Genomic DNA, 25,018 nt, shown 5'->3' on the forward strand with positions numbered 1-25,018 from the left:
ACTTACTTACTTGCTATCTAAGGGCTGACTATATGGCTACATGACCAGGTTTCTTACAAATGCTATTTTTATTGTAGTGCCTTCTAGGGGCTGTTCTGAGCATTAAAGTCAAGATACTACAATATTTGCTGCACTCAGAAACTCGCCCCATAATGCTATGCAGGTATTCTTTTTACTAAACATTTTTGCCCACAACTCACTATGTGGTGGTCATAGGACAATGGGACCACAAGCAAAAAGGTTAGCATGATGTTCTCTTTCTATCTAGGTTATCTCTGAGTCCCAACACTAGGTTGGGTGGGACCGCAAAATAATAACATAAATAAATATAATTAATGACAATATTTTCATTTTTTGCTGCAGATAGAAGAAAGTAAATGAAAGTGCTGTAGTTATATGAAGGGCCACTGGAATTATGTGGCAGAGAGGACCAAATTATGAGGCAGGATTGACCAATTAATGTGGCAGGAAAAGTCCAGTTATGCATTTACAATGCCAATAGCTCTAACTTAAGCACATGCGAGAACTACTGCACTGCACATGCTAGTTTACTTTTGTGTCAGGTTTCTCGAATTTGACTTTTTCGTCTTTCCGATTTCTGCGTTTTCCCCCTCTCTTGCACTTGGGAGATATCTAAATAAGAAAACATCCGTGCCGATCCCCAAAAACAAGTGCCGCAGGGCCCCACCGGAAATCATCGGCTCAAATTAAGTGATGCACAGAGCCATAAACATATACAATAAGAAACAAAGATACTGCACATCTAACATAAAAAAACGTAGTCATCACAAAGTTAGGCGAGGCATCTAGAGCACAAGAAGGTCACCAGGAATCTAATGTCACAAGAAGGGCAGGAGTGTATGAAGAAAACACAAAGTAAGTACGGGATATTTTGTGTGTGTACTTTTGCTGTAATTGTTGCCTGATGTTAATGGATACATTAATGTGAATGCACGCACGGATGTAAATAAACATGCATCCATGTACACAGGAAGGAAAAGCAGTGACGGTTAGATAGATGGGTGTTTTCTGGGAGGGGGGAGAGGTATGGGGGGGGGGTGGGGTGTCTCTCAGAGGAAAAATAGCAGTCTGTTTCACCAGGGATACAAGTGACGCAAGTAACCTTCGCCAGTACTTTTTTCCCAGTTGTTTTTTTAAAACATTTTGGCAGACAGGAAAGGGGCACAAAAATTATACTTTGCTACGTGCTGAACTGCACAGGCAGGTCCAGTCTCAGAGCCACAAACTCTCTTTGATGGTGTATCTTGAAGAGCAAGTATACAAGCAGAGTTGGGGGTCAGTCATTTTAAATAAGCAAATAAGGAAAAAAAAAAATAGTTACAACAAAGGAACACAGGATTACTTTTACACTGTGCCTGACTCAGCAGACACAGACTTCAATTTACTTATTACAGACCTGGTGCTCTATCCAACACCACCAATTAGAAATCCAGAATACAAAACACTACTTACAACTAGGTGAGGATGCTTCCCCCACACCAAACAAAACAAGCATTTGCAATGCAAAAGGTCTTGCATTTGTAAGAGTTAAAGCTATTTGTGTTGTAAATGACAATGTCTAATATCTATGTATTTTGGTTTGGAGTGTAGTGGATGTATGCTAGGTGCCACAGCGACCCTCCCAGACCGGTCACTGCAGGAGAGAGATCACAACAAGGCCGCCATCTTGGTAGTTATTTTGCCTCATTATTATAAACTGGCTGTGATATCCTAGAGATGCAACCCTTTCTAGTGTGTTTACCTAAACTTTAATAGCACCAAACAAGCCACAAAGCGGCACCTTTGTGGCATTTAACTCTGAGGATGAGGTGGTCAAAGAGTTAGGTGCAAAGAAAAGGGAGAAGCCATATATTTCTGTGTGTAAAACGTTTAAAGGAATTATTCTTCTACATTGGCAATACCAGCCAAATTTTTAAAAACATTGACTGTAAACAAAGAGAATAACAGATGAGGCAGCCTAACTGCAAATTTATGATAGCGATTTTGTTAAGAATGGCACCTGCTTTGCAGCGCTGTGAAATGGCAGAACTTGTATTACCAAGCGATATATATATACACACATATATATAATATATATATATACACACACACACACACACACATATATATATATATATATATATATAAAAAAAAAAAGGGTTATTCCCAGACTGCCCCAACATGCGCCAGACTAAGAACACTAGGGGAGATTATATGGAGGTAAGGACAGAGCTGTCGACTCTTGAGCTGGGGAACATGCTTCGAGTCTCGGTGCCAACTCAACATACTGCGATTCTGGGCAAATCACTTCATCTCCCCTTGCTACCGAAAATGATTGTGTTCTTGTGTAATCTAATTGGTGCTCATGTAAACCGCAGTAGTTCCTTTGTAGCTTGTTCGTGCTAACTGAACTCTATTTGAAGAGGCCCAATTTACATCCAAAGGCTAGATTTTTTTTTGCTATCAAGCTTGAGGCTGTGAAGTGCTAAGGTTTGGAGTCACGACTCCTTTTGCACTATTTTGGAGACAACACCTTTCACCATCTTCTTGCCTAGAACTAACCAATGTGCTTTGTTAGTGACCCTCTAGAGATTATCAAGAGCACGTGCTAGCGCCTAGTGTTAAGCTCTACTCAAGTCAGTTGATTAATGCACCCACTGCAGAGGTCTTGACAGAACGAGAATGTCACAGATTACAATCCAGCTATGACTTTTTCACCTCTTCATCTCTGCAAGGTTGATGGAAATTAATAAATTAACTATAGCAATTTTGTTAAGAATGCACCTGCTTTGCAGCGCTATGAAATGGCGGAACCTGTATTACTAAGTGCTATATAAAAAAAAATACGTTATTTTCAGGCTGCCTCAACACGAACCAGACAAAGAATCCTAGGGGACAGGATGTGGTGTAAAGGCCAGAGCTGACTACCTGACTGGAGCTGAGGAAGATGGTTCAAATCTCTGCGCCTGTGATTATGGACAAATCACTTAATCTCCCCTTGCTACCAAAAATGAATGTACTTGTGTAATCTAACCAATGCTCACGTAAAGCACTGGAATATCATTTTTAGAGAGTTTGACTCTATAAAACTGCAAAAAAATAAAGCACTCCAGTACCTTCGTATCGAGTTCATGACACATAAAACTGCAAAAAAATTACATAAATAAATGCAAGGGTTTTTTTTTTTAAGGTCAGGCCTACGAATGAATGGAAGTGATTGACCTGAGATGGGTGTAGTTAAAACCCACAGAACAGATTACAACATGTCAAGAAGAGAAGCACTAGTGCGCTGCTATGCTCTTCATAAAAACATAAAAACAGTACGAAATGATCCATTCCAGAATTATGGCAGGACCTCTGACTAAATTAATCTTCGGGGCTCAAGAATGCGCATTTACTTAAGTACAGACCTGTTGCTGCAGCTGTTTTGTCTCCAGAGGACACAGAATTACTGTACCAATTCACCACTGCAGCCACTTAAATCCATTCTGGTGTAACCCACAAGACAAGGGGGACAGATGACAAGCAGGTTCACCAGGACCACAAAGAGGCAGGACAGTCCCAGAGTAAGAGCAAAATTACCCAGCTTGACTGCTCTGAGGTTCGCTCAGATACCCCTATCAGGCCATTTATCTCCCAAGTGACAGAGGAGGTCCGCCACAGCAGCAGCTATCTCAAATTCACAAAACAACTCAAGTGCAAACCTCATTTAAAAAATACAATTTAAAAAAATTAAGTGCTCACTGGGCTGGATTTTTTTCTTCAGTTCAGTTTCCTCTTTATATGATCTGTTATGCACTGGAAACCTGTTCTGCTTTTATGTGCAGTGGATATTTTAAAAACCAGTGAACACTGAACAATGGCGTTGTGGTATGACCCTACGACATCCGTGTGGAGTATTTTAAAATCGTCTCTGTAGTTAGTAATTCTACACGAAAAAAAGAGGGACACAATGTACAAAGTTTACAAACAGTGGACCACGAGATCCATTACTCTTAAGCAACCCATGTTTAAACCCCCATCACAACAAGCTGAATCAAAGCAGATCTACTGCCTGTCCACAAGTCTGCCTAATAAACTCACCAAGACAAACAAAGATCAGCTTCTTAGTATCAAGTCCTATACCAAGATCGGATAGTATTTATAAGAAACTGGTGGATGGTTGCATTAAATGAAAGAAGGGTGTAACATTGTGTCCTGATTCTCCAGTTAAGAGGATGCAAAACTAACTAACTAACTAACAACACAGGGTAGATAATGAACGAATTAAATATTAAGCTTGCCACCTTGGAGACAACACCAAGCAATGACAATGTCAATTGAACTGGCTCTAATATGCTGCACCCACACAGGACCACTGTTCCCCATCCACTCAGAAACTTTTCTCATGCTGCACTCAGACACACACCTCATCTGCACTTACAATACACATATTGTAATTGGCACACTGCCTGACCTGCACACTCAGGCAAACCCCCACATAAGCTCTCAGTGCATCTTTCGCTCACATCTCGCATGGAGTGAAACATGCACACATCTCACCCAACATCTGTCTTGTCCTGCATTCACTATGTATACTGCTCTCTGCACACTATTCACTGTGCACTCACATAGGAAAACACTGTGGACTCACAATATCGATCACGTACCATGCACCATGGGAACACTGCACTAACCCAGGCACACCTCTATGTTGTCATTCACATAGGCACAATTGCCCTGCACTTCGAAGCAGAACCATTACAAATACTCACACAAGCACCCTATCACCCACGCAGGCATCCCCAATAGTGTACAGCAATGGACACTCCACTCACTGTGATTATTCTTCACTATGCACTCAAAAGCGTACTGCTTATCCTCACAAAGCCAAGGTGCTCATCCTCACTCACATAGTTAGACTTCTCATTCTGCCATGCTCCCAAACTCTTCACTCACCAGGCACTTACAATACGCACTGCTCGTCCTGCACAAAAATCGACCATCCACTCACACCCTACACACGACCGGAAGCACTAGCAACAGACAACAACACGTTTGAGAATGAGGGTATAAAAACAATCAGCATGGACTCAAGGGTACAACATGACCATTTAAAAGAATGTTCAAATGGTAATGAGTCCTTAAAAAAAAAAAAAATATCATAGTTAACTACATAATTATATTTCTTCGTTTTTTTTTTCTTTGAAGTTCTCACTCAGAAGCCCTCAACTAGTCAATTAAGTGACCAACAAAAAATATTGCCAAAGGTTGCATTCATCACCATTTCTCAATAGAACAGACCTGGTATCCTTGATGAAATCCCTCACCCCAAGCACTAAAGAATTACAAACACCAGGGGGAGTAGAAGTCTAACCAGTACTCAAAATTGAAGTTTGCACGAATTAGTTTCCACAATTTTTTGTGCCCGCCAACCATACACCTATGCCCATGAAGAGTATGAAATAGTCAGTGGTAAGCAAAGCAGAAAAATCTAATTTGCTAAAATATAACTAACCATTAGATGGGGGAGACTGAACATGAATACATTTTGTATTAAAGCTGCCCACAACTAAGCTGTTTGAGATCGGTCAGATTGTGTGCTTACTGGTTGAACTGCCAGCAAAACATTAGCAGGCAATCAGGGTGTATGTGCTTAACAGTCACTACCTTAAAATAACCATCAGAAAAACACATTTTCAAAGAAGGAACATATGTTTAACAACAACTGTCACTGTAGCTGCTAAGACTGAGTTCTCAAAAGGGATGGAGGGAAAGGAGGTGGAGCAGAAGGGGAACAAAACATTTTTTTTTTGAAAATTCGAAGAAAGGGGGAAAGGTTTTGCAAAGCTAATAGTGTGTCAATGCCTATGATTAGTTTAAGGCTTTTAAAATTCAATCAGTTCAGCAGCACACCTCCAAAAGTTCAAATTACTTTATTTCATTCTACTGTTTCTCTACTCGGACTAAAAACATATGTGTATGTGTGTGTGTGTGTGGGGGGGGGGAGGCAGGGGAGCAATGGTGGGAGCACTGGATCGAGGCCAGATTATAGACTTCAGGTGGAACACAAGCCTAGGCATGATGTTTTTATGTACGAGTCACTATGATCATAATGCTTGATGCTTCAATAAAACCATGATGGGGGCATTTATCATCAAACTAATAACATTTGGGAGTTGCTTAATAGCTTCACACATCTGGTCCTGAGCATATGTGGCTCAATCACATTGATAAGGACATTGACCTCTACTTAAATTCTAAACGTGTGCTTTTTTAATAGGTTCAAGCACAAAAGGTATTCTTGTAAAGGTAGACACGAAGCAACTAACAAAAAAGATACAAGCTGCCAGCATCAAAATCAATGAGTCAAGTGAAAACATTTTTCAGAAAAAGGCACCAGTTTTGAACTCCGTAGATGAAGGTATTACAAATTCAAAGATTGCCTCTGACGATATGTAATGATGGATAACATTTTCACAAGTTCCTGACAAATTTAAAATCTTTTACCCGTAATATCCTTTTCCTCCACAAATCTTTTCAGTTAATTTGTTAACAGAGCATCACACAAAAATATCAAATAGCATAAGAACACCATATAGTTCAAGGAAAGCAGAAAATGTATCACGGTAGCCCTCCAATTAAAAAGATTAGCAATAATCAATTTTACCGCATATAGATTCACAAGCCTGCTTGAAGCAAATACTGCCATTAATTTGTTTATTCGTTTCTTTGAATGACCAAGCGCTTTTTAGGTACAACTTGTGTTACCCATTTGGCATTCATATAAATTAACACAGTTACAGAAACTATAACAATAACTGCAATAACTGAGGTAGACCAATAAACCTGTTAACCTCCTCCCCCCTCATCATCAGCAAGAGAACAGGCCATATTTAACATTCACATATTAAGGCCAGAGAATGACTAGAAATACTCACTCGTGTACTCGGTTGTCTCCATACAGGTCGCTCAGCCCAAAGCTCACATAATGCCAGTGCTCAGGAACACTCATGGTTGGATTTCCAAGGCTCCTATACATGCTGACATAGTCCAGAGGATCTGGGCCACCCAACCTGAAAAACAGACAACTACAATCAGATACTGCAGGTAGGTCTCTGGGGATGTCTTTAACCAGTACATTGCCAGCACTAACGAACAGTATCCAAGCATCAATAAATCGAGTGTGGTATTGAGATAGCTCCTAAAGCAATAAAGCACTTCACTTCGAGCACTGTAAAAAGAAGGTCCAGCAATTGGGACAGGGTGGCAAAGGAAAATGAGATATGGACAATGGACCAGAAGACAAAGGCACTGCATTAAGAAATGAATATACTCTGCAGCAGGGGGACAGTCAACCAAATGATATATGTGGCAGCAGGAATAAGTGAAGCTGCCAAACATTTAGAACGTGTCCACAGTTCAGCATTTAACAAATACACACTCCCTTCACACACACACAGGTGTTTGTTGGAAAGGGATGGACACATGAATAAAAGATCCTCCTGCTCCCCTCTCCAGGGAAGCCCCTCTATAGGCCAACCTATGTAAGGCAGAAGAGACACAGAGCAAAACAGGCATTTAGCTTAGAAAGGCAAGAAACGATTGCTAACCAATGCTGTATCGTATAAAAAACATGCACTGTAACAGGGTGAGGAAAATGGGAAGTTTTGGCTTCCAAAACAAAATGCTGTTCGTTTGAAGCACTAGCGCAAAGTACTTCAAAGAAGCAAAACTATCATTTTAAAATAAGTGCTACTTGTTATTCTTCTCAAAAGGGGGGGAGGGGGGGGGTGTCAGAGAATGTGTAAATCCTACTGACTGCAGCTGAATTCCCATCAGAAAATGTTCAAGCAATGCAGGCGAGATTTTAAGTCACAGCAGGAGTGAGAGCAGGACCTGAATCTAACAAGTCAGAAGCATTTTACGGAAGATATCCCATGCTGCACGCCCAGAGCAGGGCTATTCATTACAAACAACAGCCTTTTTGCAAAGCTATGCTGAGGAGGGGCCTTCTCTGACAAAGCTTTTCTTTGGGAGTTCACTTTGCCCAAGGAAAAGCAAATACGTGTACTCTGCATGAAACTTACATTCTGGAACTACCAGTACATTATTTCTGCATATGACAAGGAAATATATAGATAAAATAATTATTTTCCTGGCACTACAAGAGAAATTGTCTTCCTCCAGTCCCACAAGTACCCGATATTCCAATTATTATCCACTAGAATACACATCCTGCTTTCACCCACTGCCCAGCAAAATCGGGCATTTCGCTAGAAAGTACGGAGCTAACATGCCCCAGGTCCCTTAGAGATCAAAAGATATTTAAGATCTGAGGGGCCTGAATTTGAAAACTTGGGGCTGGCACTGCGACAATCTGGGACGTGGGTGACAGACAGTTGGAAGAAGGAGTTGGGTGTTTTCATCACTGTATAAAAAAATACAAACCAATGTATTCAACCCTAAAAAACAGAGAGTTGAGAAATCGTACCAGTTTCAAAGCCAAAAATCACACAAATATGAGCTGCTCCTTGGCTTTCTGGGATATATTTATCCCTGCCTACGATGAAGGTCCCACACTAAACAAACACGGAGGATCGATGCCTACCCCTGCATGGCTGTGCCGCTTTGTTTCGATGTTTTTCCACCATTGTTTTCTCGCCAATTTCATACCAACGAGTTAAGAATAACTGCCAAAGAAAAGCACTGCAAAATGTTTTGCAAAAACGTTCTTGTATAAGAGCATGGTACTCAGAGCAGGACTTTCAGTTCAGCAGGGCAACCTTGCGGAGGAGAAAGTCCTGCCAAATATAACTCAGCACGCTGAATTGTGCAATCTTTTGTTTCAAGGGTTTGTATTGCACCTATGCATACCTTTCATGTAACTGATTTCAGATGGGAAGCCAGAACTGGAATGTCCAAAACGTACACAGAATGATGACAGGATCAGTTGTTGTTGGAAAATCAAGAAGAATGCAACTAAAGTACTGACCGTTGTGGAAAAGATTTAGGTGAGCCACATGGATACAATTTAAAGCCACTTTAACGTAATCATAAAGCACCGAGAAAGGTCAAACCTAAAGAAAACGAGAAACCAGGAGAGGACAAGACACAGGGAATGGAAAAGGAGCCTTCTGAATGTAGCTGTTCACCTCAAAATCCTAGCATCGCATGGAACAGAATAATGGTCCTTTGGGATGCTTTCTGAGGCATCAGAAAGGCAGGTATGAGCAAAAGGTAGGTGAAAAAACAAGGCCATGTAAAGGTAGAAATCAAAGTAGACGCTTCAAGAGACAACACTGCTTAGTTAGATATAAAAATGTCCTTGAGAGAACTGCCACGCCGTTCCACAAGACTACAGTCAGGTCTCTCATACAGCCTCAGTAAATTTTTGTGAACAGGTTCTAAACCATCTTATGGTGGCCTCAGAGAGCAGTTTGGTACAGTTAAACTCCATGGTATCAGGAAGCCGGTGATGGGGGACCCAGACAATTGACCAACAAGAAAGGAGAATGCACACCCTTAACTATGAAATGAAAATGACGGCAAAGCCTTTAAGGGACCAAGTGTCTGGATGAAGGTGGTGAAGCTGGACTTAGGTGTCTGGCTTACAGGACTAGGGATTAAGCTGGAGACAGAATAATAACTGCTTAAGCAGAAATAAACACTTGGAGAAAACTGAATAGCCAGAACGTGCAGGGATCTTAATGACAAAGACACTGGTGTTACCAAACCTCTAACAACTGGTGACGAATGGCTGCTGCTCAGTGAACACAAAATTCATTTAAATGTTCTTACCATAGAAAGTAAGGTGAAAGGGCGGTGTTTTGGGCTCATCATAATGTTTAGAAGTTGTTCTGTGTGTCATCTTTCTCAAAATCTCATAGCAAATAGATTCCACCCACAAAAACCTCCTGTATTTTTGTGGCAACCCTACGCAGTGTGCAGTCATCAGTACATAATACCACTGGTGGGAGTAACCAAAAAGCATAACTATTTTACAGGTGGCACTAAGCTGTACATTAAGAACTCTGGGGGTGGCACACACACCGAGAAAAAAAAGGGTTACGTGCCTTTCCTTCTTATTATTTACTGATCCAACCCAAATCTGTAAATAAAAAACAAAATAAATGGCCTCCGTCATTTTGTACGCATCTGCATACAAAATGAATAGGTGGCTTCATTATAGTCTTTTTGTAATGCTTCTTTAGCCATGCTGCACAGAATTGAGGATGCTGCACAGCATTGCTAAATAACATTGGCAAAGCCAATAGGTCCAAGAGACAAGATCGTTTGGCTTTCTCCAAAGTACGTTCTATTTGAAATGGTCACTTTAAACTCACAGAAGCAGTGTCAAATTACCTCTTTGCTGTCAAATCTAAAAACACTTTTCAAAATGTTAACGACTGAAGATTCATGTCTTCTTAGAAAATGATACTCCCCTATTAACTTTTACTGCACCAGCTCACATTTGCAGTGGCAGACCACAATGTTCAAGTCCTAGCACATCACTAAATGCACACTCACTTGGTTCATTTCATAATACTTGGTTCAAGTTACCAACTTGCACTACACTTACAACAACCAATTTTTGTAAACCTGACTTCTCTAGGGCAATGCAAATTCAAGCCTCAGCCTCCGTATTTTTTTAAACCAGGACAGCATACTTGTCACAAACATGCTTTCGACAAACAATTGGCAACTGTCCAATCTATGCCTGCCCTATTTCTCTAACACATACTTTTGAGGAGGACACCACGCCACATTGTCACCCTAAACTGAAGTGGCCAGTCCTTATTTTAAATAACAAAGTGACCATGTTATCAACTCTCCAAAATATCCAGTCTACTGCTTGTCACTGGCAAGTTCAAAATATAAACAAGCGAAAATCAAGTTACGTTGTTGCTTTGAAAGACCAAGCATTATGATTTCAAAATGTATTATTACACTACAAAAATGATTTCATAACACTGGAGACAAAATAAACGGATATGGGTTAATTTATTATAATCCACTGTACTGGCAAATGGGGCTATAACAAAAACAATGGCCCTAATGCTGATGAAAACACCTAGTTTGTTTGCAAGTTTAGAAGCACATAACGTACTGCAATTGTAAATATAAACCTGGAAGAGCTCCAATCAAAACCATTATTGCTCAACAAATTTAGGGCTTGTCCGTTCATGTTGTTTAATCTTTCACAACACTGTCATCGTTCAGTGATTTTGTATCTGCTCTGGTTCTCTTCAAGGGCATCTCTCACCATAAATACCTCAACCACTATCTCAGCAGCCTCCTAATTGGAATATGTTCTCCATAAGTTCACCAATATCAATTTTCTGCAAGATTTCAAGTAACATACAGCAGCCAGTGACTCCGAACGGCATCACCAACAAACAACCCTAACCAAATCCATATTTCTTTTTTTGCCTTTTTAATACCCAACAACACAATCACCTGGAGCACCCACTCGGCAAAATGTCCCTTTATTTCTTCACAGCTGGCTCCTTTTCATATAATCTTTTCCCACCTTGTGTGAAATGGAAAAAACGGAAGATTCAACATTTGCCATATTTAAAATCACTTCTCAAGGCTAATCTCTGCACAACCCATAGCCTCCACAACCCCTATACGTGATCTATTCTCCCCAGTTTTACTGTTAAACATGTCCCCCGTCCCACTGCCTATTGCTCAAAGGCCAAATACCAAAACCTTCCAAAAAGCCAAAAGAATGCAATCTAAAAGTACAACATAACAATGCGCAATAGCCTAGAAGAGCATAACAGATAATCGTAGACAACGGGCTGAACAAGGAATTGCAAAAAGCCTTTAAAAAAGCACTATAGTGAGTAGATTTGAGATACCTGGACCAACACAAGCTACATTTCTATAATTACATGGACAAAACGTTCACCTTGAACAATATCTCCTTCTGGTCAAAATCCCACAGCATAGGTGATCGCTAAATAAAGACTGAGAACACTCACTCTGAATTTAGAGAGCAGTAAACACATATCAAACTTGAGAGATGATCAAATCTGAAAACAGCATGGCTTAGGAGATGCAAAAGACCCTCAGAAAATGTTGCTAAATGTTCTAAGTTGAGCTCACCTCCACCAGAGCAAAGTTTTTCTGTGCACTGCGAGATAATATTCAACACGTAGTGTGACCATTTTCACTAAAATCATACGCAGTAAAGCCAGAAAATGTATGCAGAAAAATTCTTTGTAAGCTTACTTTTACAGTAGTTTACAGTAGCAGGAAATACCCGTCACCCAAAGCCAAGGACAACAACATTTTTTGATCTTGATTATTTTAACTACTGGACACGCAGATCCAACCCATACGGAGCAAACCCCTTGACTTCCAATTTACACTGCAACAGTATGGTTGTGGAAAAGAGGATTGTTCTTCTGCTAAGGCAAGATGTGTCACAATGTACAAGATGTTTATACTTGTATATATGATCATTATTAACACAAAACCTTTGCTGTTCGGCTAAGCATTCTCAGGAAATAAAGTGAGCTGAATGTTCAACTCGCTTTCTTGAAAGTGGTTATATTATAAAAAAGCTTAAAACATATTTCCAAAATATAACTACTGGCAGCTGTTTATAGTACTCCAAAAATGCTCAATGAGAATTTACAAGAAGAGAAAATTTGTGATTGTTTGTATTCAGAATACACCCCAAAAAATATGTCCAACCTGAACTAAGGTCTTATGGTTGCATATGGCTGTTCTAAACCACCATAAAATGTATTCACTTGTGAAATAAAATGTTAACCAAAAGTATTTCCAACTTGCAAAAGAAAAATAAAGAAAAGATGAAGGTGGCAGTTTTGCTAAACTAAAGTACAATTTTACATATGATGTCCCTAGTGTATAATTTTAATAAAACATGCTTGATGCATGACAATATTAAAATAATAATAAAAAATGAAACCATTTATAGGCAACATGTAAAACAAAAATGATAACATAATAATACATTAGAAGCCCTATTCATAAAGGATCTCACAAAAGGGCACCTGTAGGTCTAGGACCTCCCAATGTTGCAGGATTTACAACTGTCAGGAATTAAAGAGAGAGAATACAGAGTAGGCCCAAAAACAAGCAGAAGATGTATTTTCCCGGGTAGACTCTAAGCAATCATTTGTAAATTCCATTTTTGCAAGAGCAAATATACATACGTATGTTTACTCATGTGAAAATCATCTACATACTAAGGGCAAATTTACTTGTAAAAACGTTTTTTTAGCAGGGTGAAATAGGTTTTCCCCATGGAGAAACTCTCTTCTCTACACTTTTTTTTTTTTTTTAAATGAAGGTAGGGAGGTCCCTTCCAAAGGTATCATGCTGCAGCACAGGAGCTGCTGTTTCGATTCCTTCTTGTGAGTCCTATTCCAAAAGGAGGTTGACACAGTGGCCCCTACAGCGAGAACCTTCCTTTGCTGAGAACAGACAATCAATCAATCAGGGATTTATAAAGCGCACTGGTCGAAAAGCCAAGTCTTGAGGTGTTTCCTGAAAGATAGGTCTTGGGTCACATGATCTACAACACCCATCAGGCAGAATGATATCAAGTGAAGGTCAGATTGTCAGTAATAGGAATCAACACAGCAGCTCCTGTACAACAGCATGATACCATCAGCGGCTTCAGCCTTCTCGGCCAGGTTCAGCTTGGTATCCATGCAGAGCACTTGCAGCCCCTGGTCTGATTGGTCGGGCTTATGTGTCATCAGAAGTTGCATTCTTCCTGGTCAAACGGGCTACCGCCTCATCAGTGACACAGCTCCACTTCTCAAGCAGCATGCAGAAACCATCCCTGGTCACACTGTAGTCCTTTGAGTACTTTGTGGAGCCCTCCCTTCCTTGATCACGAAAAATGTGGAACTGGAACAAAGTGGGCTGGTTTGAATTGTACCTTCATACACATTTCTAGGCACGGTCTATGGTTTCAGAACTGGTTTGAGATAATTATCTTTCAAATGTAATTTTCTGGTTGTTTCCAAGATGCAGCTTTAGTTCAAGCCATAGCTCTCACTGTAGGTAGAAACGGCTAACTCCAAGCAGGAGTATCGTAAACAAGGGCACAATGGAATGTGAAATATTTGAAAATGGCTATCACCAACCTTTCCGAACGAATAGTTATGGACAGACAAAAAAAGGCAATGCTGAGGCACTTCCTCTCCTTGAAAAGCAGGAATTGCAGCTCCCTCTCCCAAACAGGAATTCTCAGGAAGAGCTAAAAAGCAGATATTTACTAAGAAAGTCCTTACTAAATTTCTAAAATGTAACCCTGTCTCCATTCTACTCACTCAGTGTCTGGAGCTCCACCTCCAGCCATAGGAAATAATGGAAAACAATTCCACTGTCTGGGGAAAGCCATGTCCATCCTCCATCTTCTGCTGGGAGAGGAAGGGGGTGGAAGAGCTCCCCCGCCCCCTTACTAAGCATTTCCTATAACGGGCTGTGATTTGACTTTATACTTAGAATACTTCCAGGTGATTTTTACTTATTCTTTGGAGGCAAACCTTCATGTCAGGCCTCTTGCTGATACTATATTAAGGGCCTGATTGCGACCTTGGCGGAGTGGATTGCTGCGTCACAAACATTACGGATATCCCACCCGCATCTTCCAAGTTCCATTTGAACCAATGGAACTTGTAATACGGAAGAGGAGGAAGAGGAAGAAGAAGAAGAAGATGAAAAAAAAAGGAGGTAGGCTTGACATGGGACAACCATCCCCGTGTGGCAAAGGCAACTTTACTTCTCATCACAACATACTCACTCCACCCCAGATGTTATTGCATTTAGAATTCTTTGACTTTTACACGAACTTCTGTTAAGTCATTACAACCTGGAAGCTGTGGTCTTGCATCACAACAATTGAACCAACTGGACAAACACACTCGACAACAAGGATTTGTAACAGGGAAACCCATATCTGGAAAACGTCCACTTTATATTTCCACCATACACGTCTCTCAGTCCTGGAAGACTCCTCAGACACATCACTATGTGTAAGAGAGAATGCTAGCACAAAATAAATTAAGGCTTGTCACAAAGAGAAGTATACAGCCATCATTTTTAAGCACCTCAGTGATCAACAAAGACCCTATTACGACATATAATTTATCACACACACACGTGTACATACATACTCGCAATTTTAAAGCAACAGAGCAGACATCCAGGTGGAACGACACACCACCCTTTGATATCCGGGTGCGCCCATATGGGAAACAGTGGAGAAGGCTCCTCTATCGCGAGCCCTTCACTACCACTGCACTTTTCACCGCTCACAAGGAGTTGGCTCCGTGCAAGCAGCGCTCCGTATACTTTAAGCGTTCGCATGTTCGCCCCCTCCCAGCACACTGCGCTGCCACCACCAGCCCGGGCAGATCCCTCTCCACAAGACGCCTCCTGTGTGCAACGCAGCCCTGCTCCTCCATGCTCACCAGTACTTGACGATGGCGGTGACCTGGAGCGGATTGGGCTGCTCAGGGTACAGGCGGCGGCACTCCCCGTAGATTGACTGCAGGCCGGGGGGTACCAGCGGGTTGAAGGGTAACGAAGGGGTCCCGGCGGCGGGAGCTGACCGCAGCTCGGCCATGTCTACGCCCAGGTCTTGGTCTATTCTCTGTCACAGATATGTCGCCGCGTAGGAACTTCCAGGCGGCTCCCGATCGCTGCCTCCTGCACTCGGGAAAAACTTCACTCGCTTCCCAGCCGGGCAGGAGGATCACTGGAGCCGCTTGTTGCTCCTGTGCAGCGCGACCCGTTCTAGCTCCCCGATTGGCTAAGAAGTTGCCAATCAAAGACGTCGTTAGGCGGAGCTTCACCACGGCTTCCCAAATCCGTGCCCGGAGGCAGGGCACACGTATTTTGCATCTCACTGTGCGACACAGAAGTTTAGCTACGTCATAGAAATAAAAACAGGACGCAAGTAAACACAGAAAGGAGACCTGAAAGGAGCTAGTAAATCATCCGCAGGCGTTAATAAATAACACCGTACCTACATGCGTTATTTCCCAGCAAAGTACATTTTCATGATATTAAAATGTGCATATGCTTTTAGCTTTCCAGCTATTATTGCTTCCTAATGCCTACACTTGAATAAATTCTACTTGCAAATGTTTCAAGTAAGATTTTGTAAAAAAACGCATTCACGGTTCATTTGAAAAACACGTTCATTATGGACTAACTCGTGGTGCTGTTAATAAACATAATAACAACCTTTCCGGGATGGCCGCTATGTTTGACGAGACCAGCGGGCAGATCGGAAACAAAGCTGGGTGCTACAGTACTACATAGATGGCAACGCGAGTCACCGCGTAGCGTTCATCGCACTACTCTAGATTTAGGTGGGGGATTATCTCATTAAGATAATTTAGTTTTTGGCTCTTTAAAATCCCATCAGGCTAGTGGGAAGGGAGATCCAGATTTTAAGGGTATTCACTGTAAACATCTGTTTCGTTGTGGAAATTAACGCGCTTAGGTCCTTTACTACTGCACGAATGGCGGAGTCTCCACATTCTCTTTTGATACTGTGGGCCAGCCGTAGCCTTCTTTCACATTAGCTGGCGGCTAGGATCTTTCGAACGAGATCCCCCCCGCGATCGAGTAGTAGCCACAGAAGCTATCTTCCATTTGTGAAGATTTTCACTTTTGTTGGTCACTGTGAGTCCTGCTGCCTTAGGTCCACCACTGACTTTATCACCTTGACTGGGTACCTTCACCTCAACAGATAGACCTCCTCTGTTGTCATCTGGCATAATTTGCTCTCAGCACAAAAATCAGTCGAAAAACTGAGTTTTGGACAGGCTGTAGCTGCTGTATTTAAAGAGTCTTAGCAAGCACCCATAAAAGGTGTAGCCATAATCTTTACAACTATATTACGCGTCCACCGCCCTAAAGCCCCATGAGTGCTCTTATGTTAAGTGAAGTGTTTTGTGCGACTGACACAAGCATCTAATTAAAGTCTGAGTAAAAACTGCTCAAGTTTTAACACTGCCTTTTAGTTTGGTGGGTCTCCCAACATAGCAGGCATTTGTGCACAGAGGTCAGAGTTCATAAATATTTAGGACTCAAAACACAAATCTCCATTCTGTCACTTGATAAGCAGGGGGGGGGCTTGTTTAGGCACCATATAAGCACCAACATTTACTTTTTGTAACAGAGGTTCAATCAACATACACCCCTACTACAACTTCTGGATGTGCAGTAGTTTATTCATGGATACCAACTCTCTCAATTACCACTAACATTCAATTATAAGTGTGGCAAGTTCTGACTAAGTATGCCCAACTGGAGATTACTCCCCAATGTGCTACAATATCCAGATTTTCGGACAGGACAGGGTGAGAGATCAATCATTATTTTGTACAAAACAATGTTACAGTCAAAAGCTGCATTGAATGGGACACGTTAAAGGTGGGCCTGATACAACAGTCAATAACAAGTGAAATCTCCACCCATAAGAATATGGAATACAGATTTCAGGCATTGAAAAGGGAGTGGCTGAAAAGGAAGTGGCTTAAAAGGAAGAAGGTCGCATCACAAGTGCACCCCAAAAAGGAAAATGCTAGAGGTTAAAAATGAACAATTGTGAAAGATTCAAGTGCTGGAGATATTTAACCCAAAGACATTGGCAGTGACATAGGACTAGTATACTACAGGCAAGTCTTTTGAAAAGCGATTCCCCCCACACAGATATATTGGTATGTTACCATAACAAAACATTAATTACTACAAAATACACTTGTAAATATTACTATTACTACTTTTTATGCAGCATGTTTGTTTTCAATGCATGCAATTACAACACATGTATTTACAACGATTTAGGTAATGCATGCATTGTAATGGTAAAATACCATTTAGGTTAGTATCTAATTTTGAATATTTATATGGATATCATACTTAGAATTATGTAGTGCACTTGTAATGTCCTGTCTGAATATGTATCCTTCTCATGTTTGGCTGGTCAAGTGCATGTGCTTGCAATATTAAGATCGATTCACAAAGTTAGTTGTAAAGCTACACTCAGATTTACATCTCCTATGTGTAGATGTACTACTTTCTGGAATTCCCAAAATTCTGCAGAGAATCCACATCTACAGGTGCAAGTGGGGCAGGTTTCCGTATGGAGTCCTTGGAAAATTTGTGATCTTCAGGTCTATATCTGCTCATGTGCCCAGAGAGATTGCTATCTTGTTGAGCGACCTTGAACGAGTACTGCCCTGGTGGCTTGGCTGATGTATGCAATAGTCACAGTGTTGTCACACCTTACCAACACATTGCACCTGTTGAGATGCTGCTGGACTTGATCAGTGCTCACAATACTTCCCTCACTTACCTTCAATTGGAAGATTTTGATGCTTTCAATTGGTTCCCTCTCGCTTCTAGAGAGAGTTCCCCAGAGAAGCTCCCAAACCACTTGTGCTTACACCGGTTCAAAACCTTTGGCTGGACTGGGTGCATTGGTACTCCATTTAGTAAGTTTCCTTGATTCATCTGACATTGTAAATTCTTCATGATCACTGCTGTAACTGGTGCTATTGTCTATTAAATCTCAACAACATTAGGGAAGGTACCTGTTTGGATGCCACATCAGAGGTCGCAGATGTAACCTTGTTCAAGAGACTGTGGAAATGCATGAAGCAATATGGCCTTGTATCCTCACCCGCATCCTTGCTGAAGCCTTTTCAGATGAAAGACAGTAGTCAACAATTTGTGTAGGTGAATCATTCTTTCTTTCAGTAGAAAAACTCTGCCCAAAACCAAATCTGCCCAGAACCTGGCTCTTATGAATGCAACATCTTTTCTCTTAATCACCTGGCATATTGGAAAGTTCAAAAGAAACCCATACTGGTTTAGCATACGTATGGTCATTTTGAATGAATGGAGGACTTCTGCAAGGGGCATGAATGAAATATGTTTATTGTGTAGATTTTTAAAATTCATTACAATAAAAAAATAAGTAAAAAAAATCACAAAGTCATCTACGGCATTAAGTACAAAAATATGTGACTCCATACTAGATAAAATCCTAAAAATATACATATATATATATATATATATAAACAAACAGCAGGACGTGACCCAAGAAAAGAGGGACCACAAGTAGATTATTAAAATACTTATACTGTTCCACTGTAGAGATCTGATTGGTAACAACTCTAACTACCTAGTCACAAGCATCTGCAGAAAATGTGGTCAAGTTCCAGATAAGACTATTAGTTCGTAGAGAGAAACATGCCATTGTGGCTTCTTTTATTGTTCGAAGTGAGAACTTCCAGAAAGTTGGCAGCAAGTATTTACTTTGCATATAACTTCAAACTAGGTCAGACATATAAAATATGCTGTAAGGATTTGTTGACGTTGTTACAGTGACTGCAGATAGGACCAAGGTGGGTGGTATTGGGACTCCCCTCGAACTGTTTCGGGGAGATATAAAGAAGTTGAAACCTTAAAAGTTTTGTATTGTTACTGCTTTCAGTTTTGAGTTGATACAATGCTGCCTGAACTGAAAATAAGAGTCCAAAAGATACCTCTTGTATCTCTTGGAATCTTATACCTGGGCATGTTGATCAAATCACTTATTCAGAATGACCAAGTAAGCCTTTTCTAGTGACATATTTATGGTTAGATTTCAACATTTCCAGTAGATCTTCATCTAGTGATAAACTGTGTCCTTTAATTAAGGCGGTAATACCACTAACTGAAAATGGAAAGTACTTTGAAGGATTCTGCGTCACATCTTGATAACTTTTACCCCTCATTGAATATTCATGTGGTATAACACATTACAAACAATCTTTTTTGAGTTAGGTGAATAGATTTATTAAATAGAAGATTTAACTCAAGACGAATCATAGCATGAGGGGTTGAAGTGTGGAGAATAAATAAAGTTTGTGCCTTGGGTATGTAAATGATTTCCAGTTTGTCTAAGTTCTTCTCATTGAATACTTTAGAAGCGTAGGACAAAACTGGAATACGTTTGGTGCTTAAGGCAGTAACAGTTGAATTAATAGCCCAGTCGTGTATAATTGTGCAAACCTTTTTAAGGCTTTGGTTACCATGTCAGACTTTGATCTTAATGTATCCAAGTGTTGCATCATACTCAGTTTTGTATCCAAAGTAAAGCCCAGATATTCATATGTGTCTCCTGTTTCGACTGTTTGTTGATGAAGTTTACAGTGAAATTTCCAAGGCAACTTTTCAAAGGAAAGAATTTTAATCTTTACATTATTAACAAACATACAATTTATTTGGTAAATTCATACAGTGCGGTGAGCTCACTCTGAAGAACTATTGGGGGTTGTGACCAAATAGCGAGGTAATAAGCATATTTTAAATAGCTGATCATATGATTTACCAATTTTGGAGGAAAAAAATTGGATTTATGAATATAGAAGTCTATGTATGAAATATATAAAGAAAAAAGTAGCAGGGCTAAAACACAGCCTTGCTTGAACGCGTTTTCTAGTATGACTTTGGGGGAAATAGCTGATTAGCCTGACAATTTAACTTGCAGCCAAGTTTTGTAGTGAAGCGACATGATCAACTGTAACAAGGCACTATCATTGCCAAGTGCTGTGAGCTTACACCATAGGAGATTGCAGTTTAATTTGTCAAACGCAGCAGAGTAATCTATAAAGCAGATATACAAAGATCTTCTATGATGTAACGCCTTGCCTGTTAGGAGAGTCTTCGCCAATATGTTGTCTATTGTTGCACATCCTAGTCTGAAGCCTGTTTGAAATACTGGTAAGAGGTTATTGGTTGATGTCCAGTCCTTTAAAAGGGACAGTAAATATTTAGCAAATATTTTCCCTTCAGCATGTAGAAGAGCTAAAAGGTGGAAATTGGATGGGTCACTTATGGTTTTTTTTTGTGGTGAGGGTAAATTATGGACCGTGTAGGAGGCTGGCCTGGCTTATAGTGGGTACCTTATGGTACTTGCACCTTGTGCCAGGTCCTGTTATCCCTTATTAGTAGAATAGAGGTGTTCTAGCAGCTTAGGCTGATAGAGGTAGCTATAGCAGAGCAGCTTAGGCTGAACTAGGAGACATGCAAAGCTCCTACTATACCACTTATATGATATATCACTATATCATAAGAAAACACAATACTCAGAGTTACTAAAAATAAAGGTACTTTATTTTAGTGACAATATGCCAAAAGTATCTCAGAGGATATACTCCCTTAGGAGGTAAGTAATATACACAAAATATATAGACACAAACCAAAATCAGGTAAGTAATAGTTAGAAAAGTAGTGCAAACAATGTAGAACACAATAGAATGCAATAGGGAGAAATAGGCCTAGGGGCAACACAAACCATATACTCCAAAAGTGGAATGCAAACCACAAATGGACCCCAGGCCTAGTGTAGTGTGTAGAGGGTCGCTGGGAGTGTAAGAAAACGCTAAGGGTGTCCAAGATACCCCACCCCAAGACCCTGAAAAGTAGGAGTAAACTTACCCTACTACCCCATGAAGACAGTAAAGTTGAGATAGGGGATTCTGTAAGGACAACAACTGACTGCAAAACACTGAAGACGGATTCCTGGACCTGAGGACCTGTAAAGGAAGGGCGCCAAGTCCAAGAGTCATGCAAGTGTCCAGGGGGGGCAGGAGCCCACTAAACCCTGGATGAAGGTGCAAAACGTCTGCCTCCGGGTGGAAGAAGCTGAAGATTCTGCAACAACGGAAGGTGCCAGGAACTTCTCCTTTGGTCAGGAGGTGTCACACGGCGTGCTGGAGGATGCAGAGTTGTTTCTTGCAGAAAGACCGCAAACAAGCCTTGCTAGCTGCAAGAGTCGCGGTTCAGGATTTGGGTGCTGCCAGGGCCCAGGAAGGACCAAGAGGTCGCCCCTTGGAGGAGGAGATGGGGGGGGGCTCAGCAACACAGAGAGCCCAAGCAGAAGCAGGCAGCACCCGCAGAAGCACCTGAAAAGGCACTTAGAAGATCTGAGGACAACGGTCGACTGAGTCACAAAAGAGGGTCCCACGACGTCCGAGTCCAACTCAGCGAGTTGGGCACCTCAGGATGGAGTGCTGGGGACCTGGGCTAGGCTGTGCATGAAGGAAGTCTTGCAAAAGTACACAGAAGCCCGAGCAGCTGCAGTTAACGCAGTACACAGGATTACTGCCTGGCGTGGGGAGGCAAGGACTTACCTCCACCAAATTTGGACAGAAGGGCCACTGGACTGTCAGGGACACTTGGACCCAGCTCCTATGTTCCAGGGACCACGCTCGTCAGGATGAGAGGGGACCCAGAGGACCGGTGATGCAGAAGTTTGGGGACTGCGTTAGCAGGGGGAAGATTCCGTCGACCCACAGGAGATTTCTTCTTGGCTTCCAGTACAGGGTGAAGGCAGACTGCCCTCAGAGCATGCACCACCAGAAAATAGTCGAGAAAGCCGGCAGGATGAGGCGCTACAATGTTGCTGGTAGTCTTCTTGCTACTTTGTTGCAGTTATGCAGGCGTCCTGGAGCAGTCAGCGGTCGATCCTTGGCAGAAGTTTAAGAGGAAAGTGCAGAGGAACTCTGGTGAGCTCTTGCATTCGTTATCTGGTGAGATACCCACAGGAGAGACCCTAAATAGCCCACAGAGGAGGATTGGCTACTGAGAAAGGTAAACACCTATCAGGAGGGGTCTCTGACGTCACCTGCTGGCACTGGCCACTCAGAGCTGTCCATTGTGCCCTCACACCTCTGAAACCAAGATGGCAGAGGTCTGGGACACACTGAAGGAGCTCTGGGCACTCTGGTTACTCCCATTTCCTTTGTCCAGTTTCGCGCCAGAGCAGGGCTGGGGGGATCCCTGAACCGGTGCAGACTGGCTTATGCAAGGAGGGCACCATCTGTGCCCTTCAAAGCATTTCCAGAGGCCAGGAGAGGCTACCCCCCCAGGCCCTTCACACCTATTTCCAAAGGGAAAGGGTGTAACACCCTCTCTCAGAGGAAATCCTTTGTTCTGCCTTCCTGCGACCAGGCTGCCCAGGCCCCAGGGGGGCAGACACCTGTCTGAGGGGTTGGCAGCAGCAGTAGCTGCAGTGGAGACCCTGGAAAGTTAGTTTGGCAGTACCCGGGCTCTATGCTGGAGACCAGGGGATGAATGGAATTGTCCCCCCAATACCAAAATGGTATTGGGGGGACAATTCCATGATCCTAGACATGTTACATGGCAATGTTCGGAGTTACCATTGTGACGCTACATATAGGTAGTGAACTATATGTAGTGCACGCATGTAATGGTGTCCCCGCACTCACAAAGTCCGACGAATTTGCCCTGAACAATGTGGGGGCACCTTGGCTAGTGCCAGGGTGCCCACACACAAAGTAACTTTGCATATAACCTTCACCAAGTGAGGGTTAGACATATAGGTGACTTATAAGTTACTTAAGTGCAGTGTAGAATGGCTGTGAAATAACAGGGACGTTAATTCACTCAGGCTGCAGTGGCAGTCCTGTGTAAGAATTGTCTGAGCTCCCTATGGGTGGCAAAAGAAATGCTGCAGCCCATAGGGATCTCCTGGAACCCCCAATACCCTGGGTACCTAGGTACCATATACTAGGGAATTCTAGGGGTGTTCCAGTGTGCCAATCAGAATTGGTAAAATTAGACACTAGCCTGCAGTGACAATGTTAAAAACAGAGAGAGCATAAACACTGAGGTTCTGGTTAGCAGAGCCTCAGTGATACAGTTAGGCACCACACAGGGAACACATATAGGCCACAAACTTATGAGCACTGGGGTCCTGGCTAGCAGGATCCCAGTGAGACAGTAAAAACACCCAGACATATACTCACAAACAGGCCAAAAGTGGGGGGTAACAAGGCTAGAAAGAGGCTACCTTCCTACAGACCCGTGCCAAGAAGCTGTGACCTGATCGGAGGACAAAACACAGTAAAAAACGGGCCTTAGTATCCGGTCCCACAGCAATGGATCATGCTTCATTACAGCTATTGGGATCTTGTTGACACCAGGATCTCGAGAGTTCTTGCATTGAGTTATCGATGATTCTTCCTCCTCCTATGAAATTTTCATGCCGTTATGAGCATATGAAGTAAAGGTACACAATGAAAGGGTTTGTTTGGATAAATGTGTCATTAGGTAATTTTTACAGTTTCCGAAGGGGATATGATAATTTATTGCAGGCCTGTAGGAAGCAGTTCCAGTCAAAATTAAACACCACATTTGTTTTATGTTCTTTGTTACAATCACCTCATGAAGCCAAGCCCATTTTTGTCAAGTTTGTTAATTTTGATGCTCTTAATAGAGATTCTGTTTGCTGATTTAAGATGCTTGATAGAGTTTATGCACTCTGAGCATCGTGGGCAAAAAGTAGATGTCTCATGGACCTCCTTTAGTGCCTCTTCAAATTAGAAATTTCACAGATGAATGATGGGTGTCTGAATTACTGGAGAGAGTGGTCCTTGTTCTGCAGATGGAAATCGACAGATGATCAGAGATAATTTTTATTGCTTTTTTTCAGGTCTCGGTTGTCAGACCTACATTTTTAGGTCATCCAACTCTTTGATCAGTCTCCAAAATGTTGCCAAGTGACACTTAGGGCCTCATTACGAGTTTGGCGAAGGGGATTACTCTGTCCCAAAAGTGACGGATATCCCGCCCGCCGTATTACAAGTTCCATTATATCCTATGGAACTTATAATACAGTGGATGGGATATCCGTCACTTTTGGGACGGAGTAATCCCCTCCGCCAAACTCGTAATGAGGCCCTAGGTTCTCTGGTAGTTTGCAGTTTCATACTATTTTCTTATTGTTCACAACTGTTTACTCTTTAACCAAGGGTGAAATTACCTTCAATAAAACTATTTTAAAGTGATTACCTGGGGAATGTGATCACTTTCCTTTCTTTTTGAAACCTCATAGTTTTCGCAGATTCCAAAATTAGAAACGTGAATAGAGTAAAATCAATGGTGGATGCTGCAATTGCAGTGGAAAAAAAGCCCTTTTCGCTGGTTGATTATTTGATAAATGGTTGTTAAGATAGCG

General features: G+C 41.7%; 1 protein-coding gene across 3 annotated transcripts in view; it reads right to left on the bottom strand.

The window, feature by feature from the left end:
- The window catches only part of SUFU (SUFU negative regulator of hedgehog signaling), a 401,082-nt gene that overhangs the window by 320,553 nt on the left and 55,511 nt on the right, over window positions 1-25,018 (bottom strand). Inside the window, exons 1-2 of one of the 3 annotated variants that reach the window (XM_069239511.1) lie at window positions 15,444-15,782; window positions 6,921-7,055 (exon numbers count right to left, since the gene is read on the bottom strand). In XM_069239511.1, coding sequence (XP_069095612.1) covers window positions 6,921-7,055; window positions 15,444-15,598 — 290 coding nt within the window. In that variant the 5' untranslated portion in view covers window positions 15,599-15,782. Of the gene's footprint in view, window positions 1-6,920; window positions 7,056-15,443; window positions 15,783-25,018 lie in introns of those variants that run through there. The other 2 variants (XM_069239512.1, XM_069239513.1) reach the window with 2 other exon arrangements.

This window comes from Pleurodeles waltl, chromosome 6 (genome assembly GCF_031143425.1).
Source record: "Pleurodeles waltl isolate 20211129_DDA chromosome 6, aPleWal1.hap1.20221129, whole genome shotgun sequence".
Lineage (NCBI taxonomy): Eukaryota > Metazoa > Chordata > Amphibia > Caudata > Salamandridae > Pleurodeles > Pleurodeles waltl.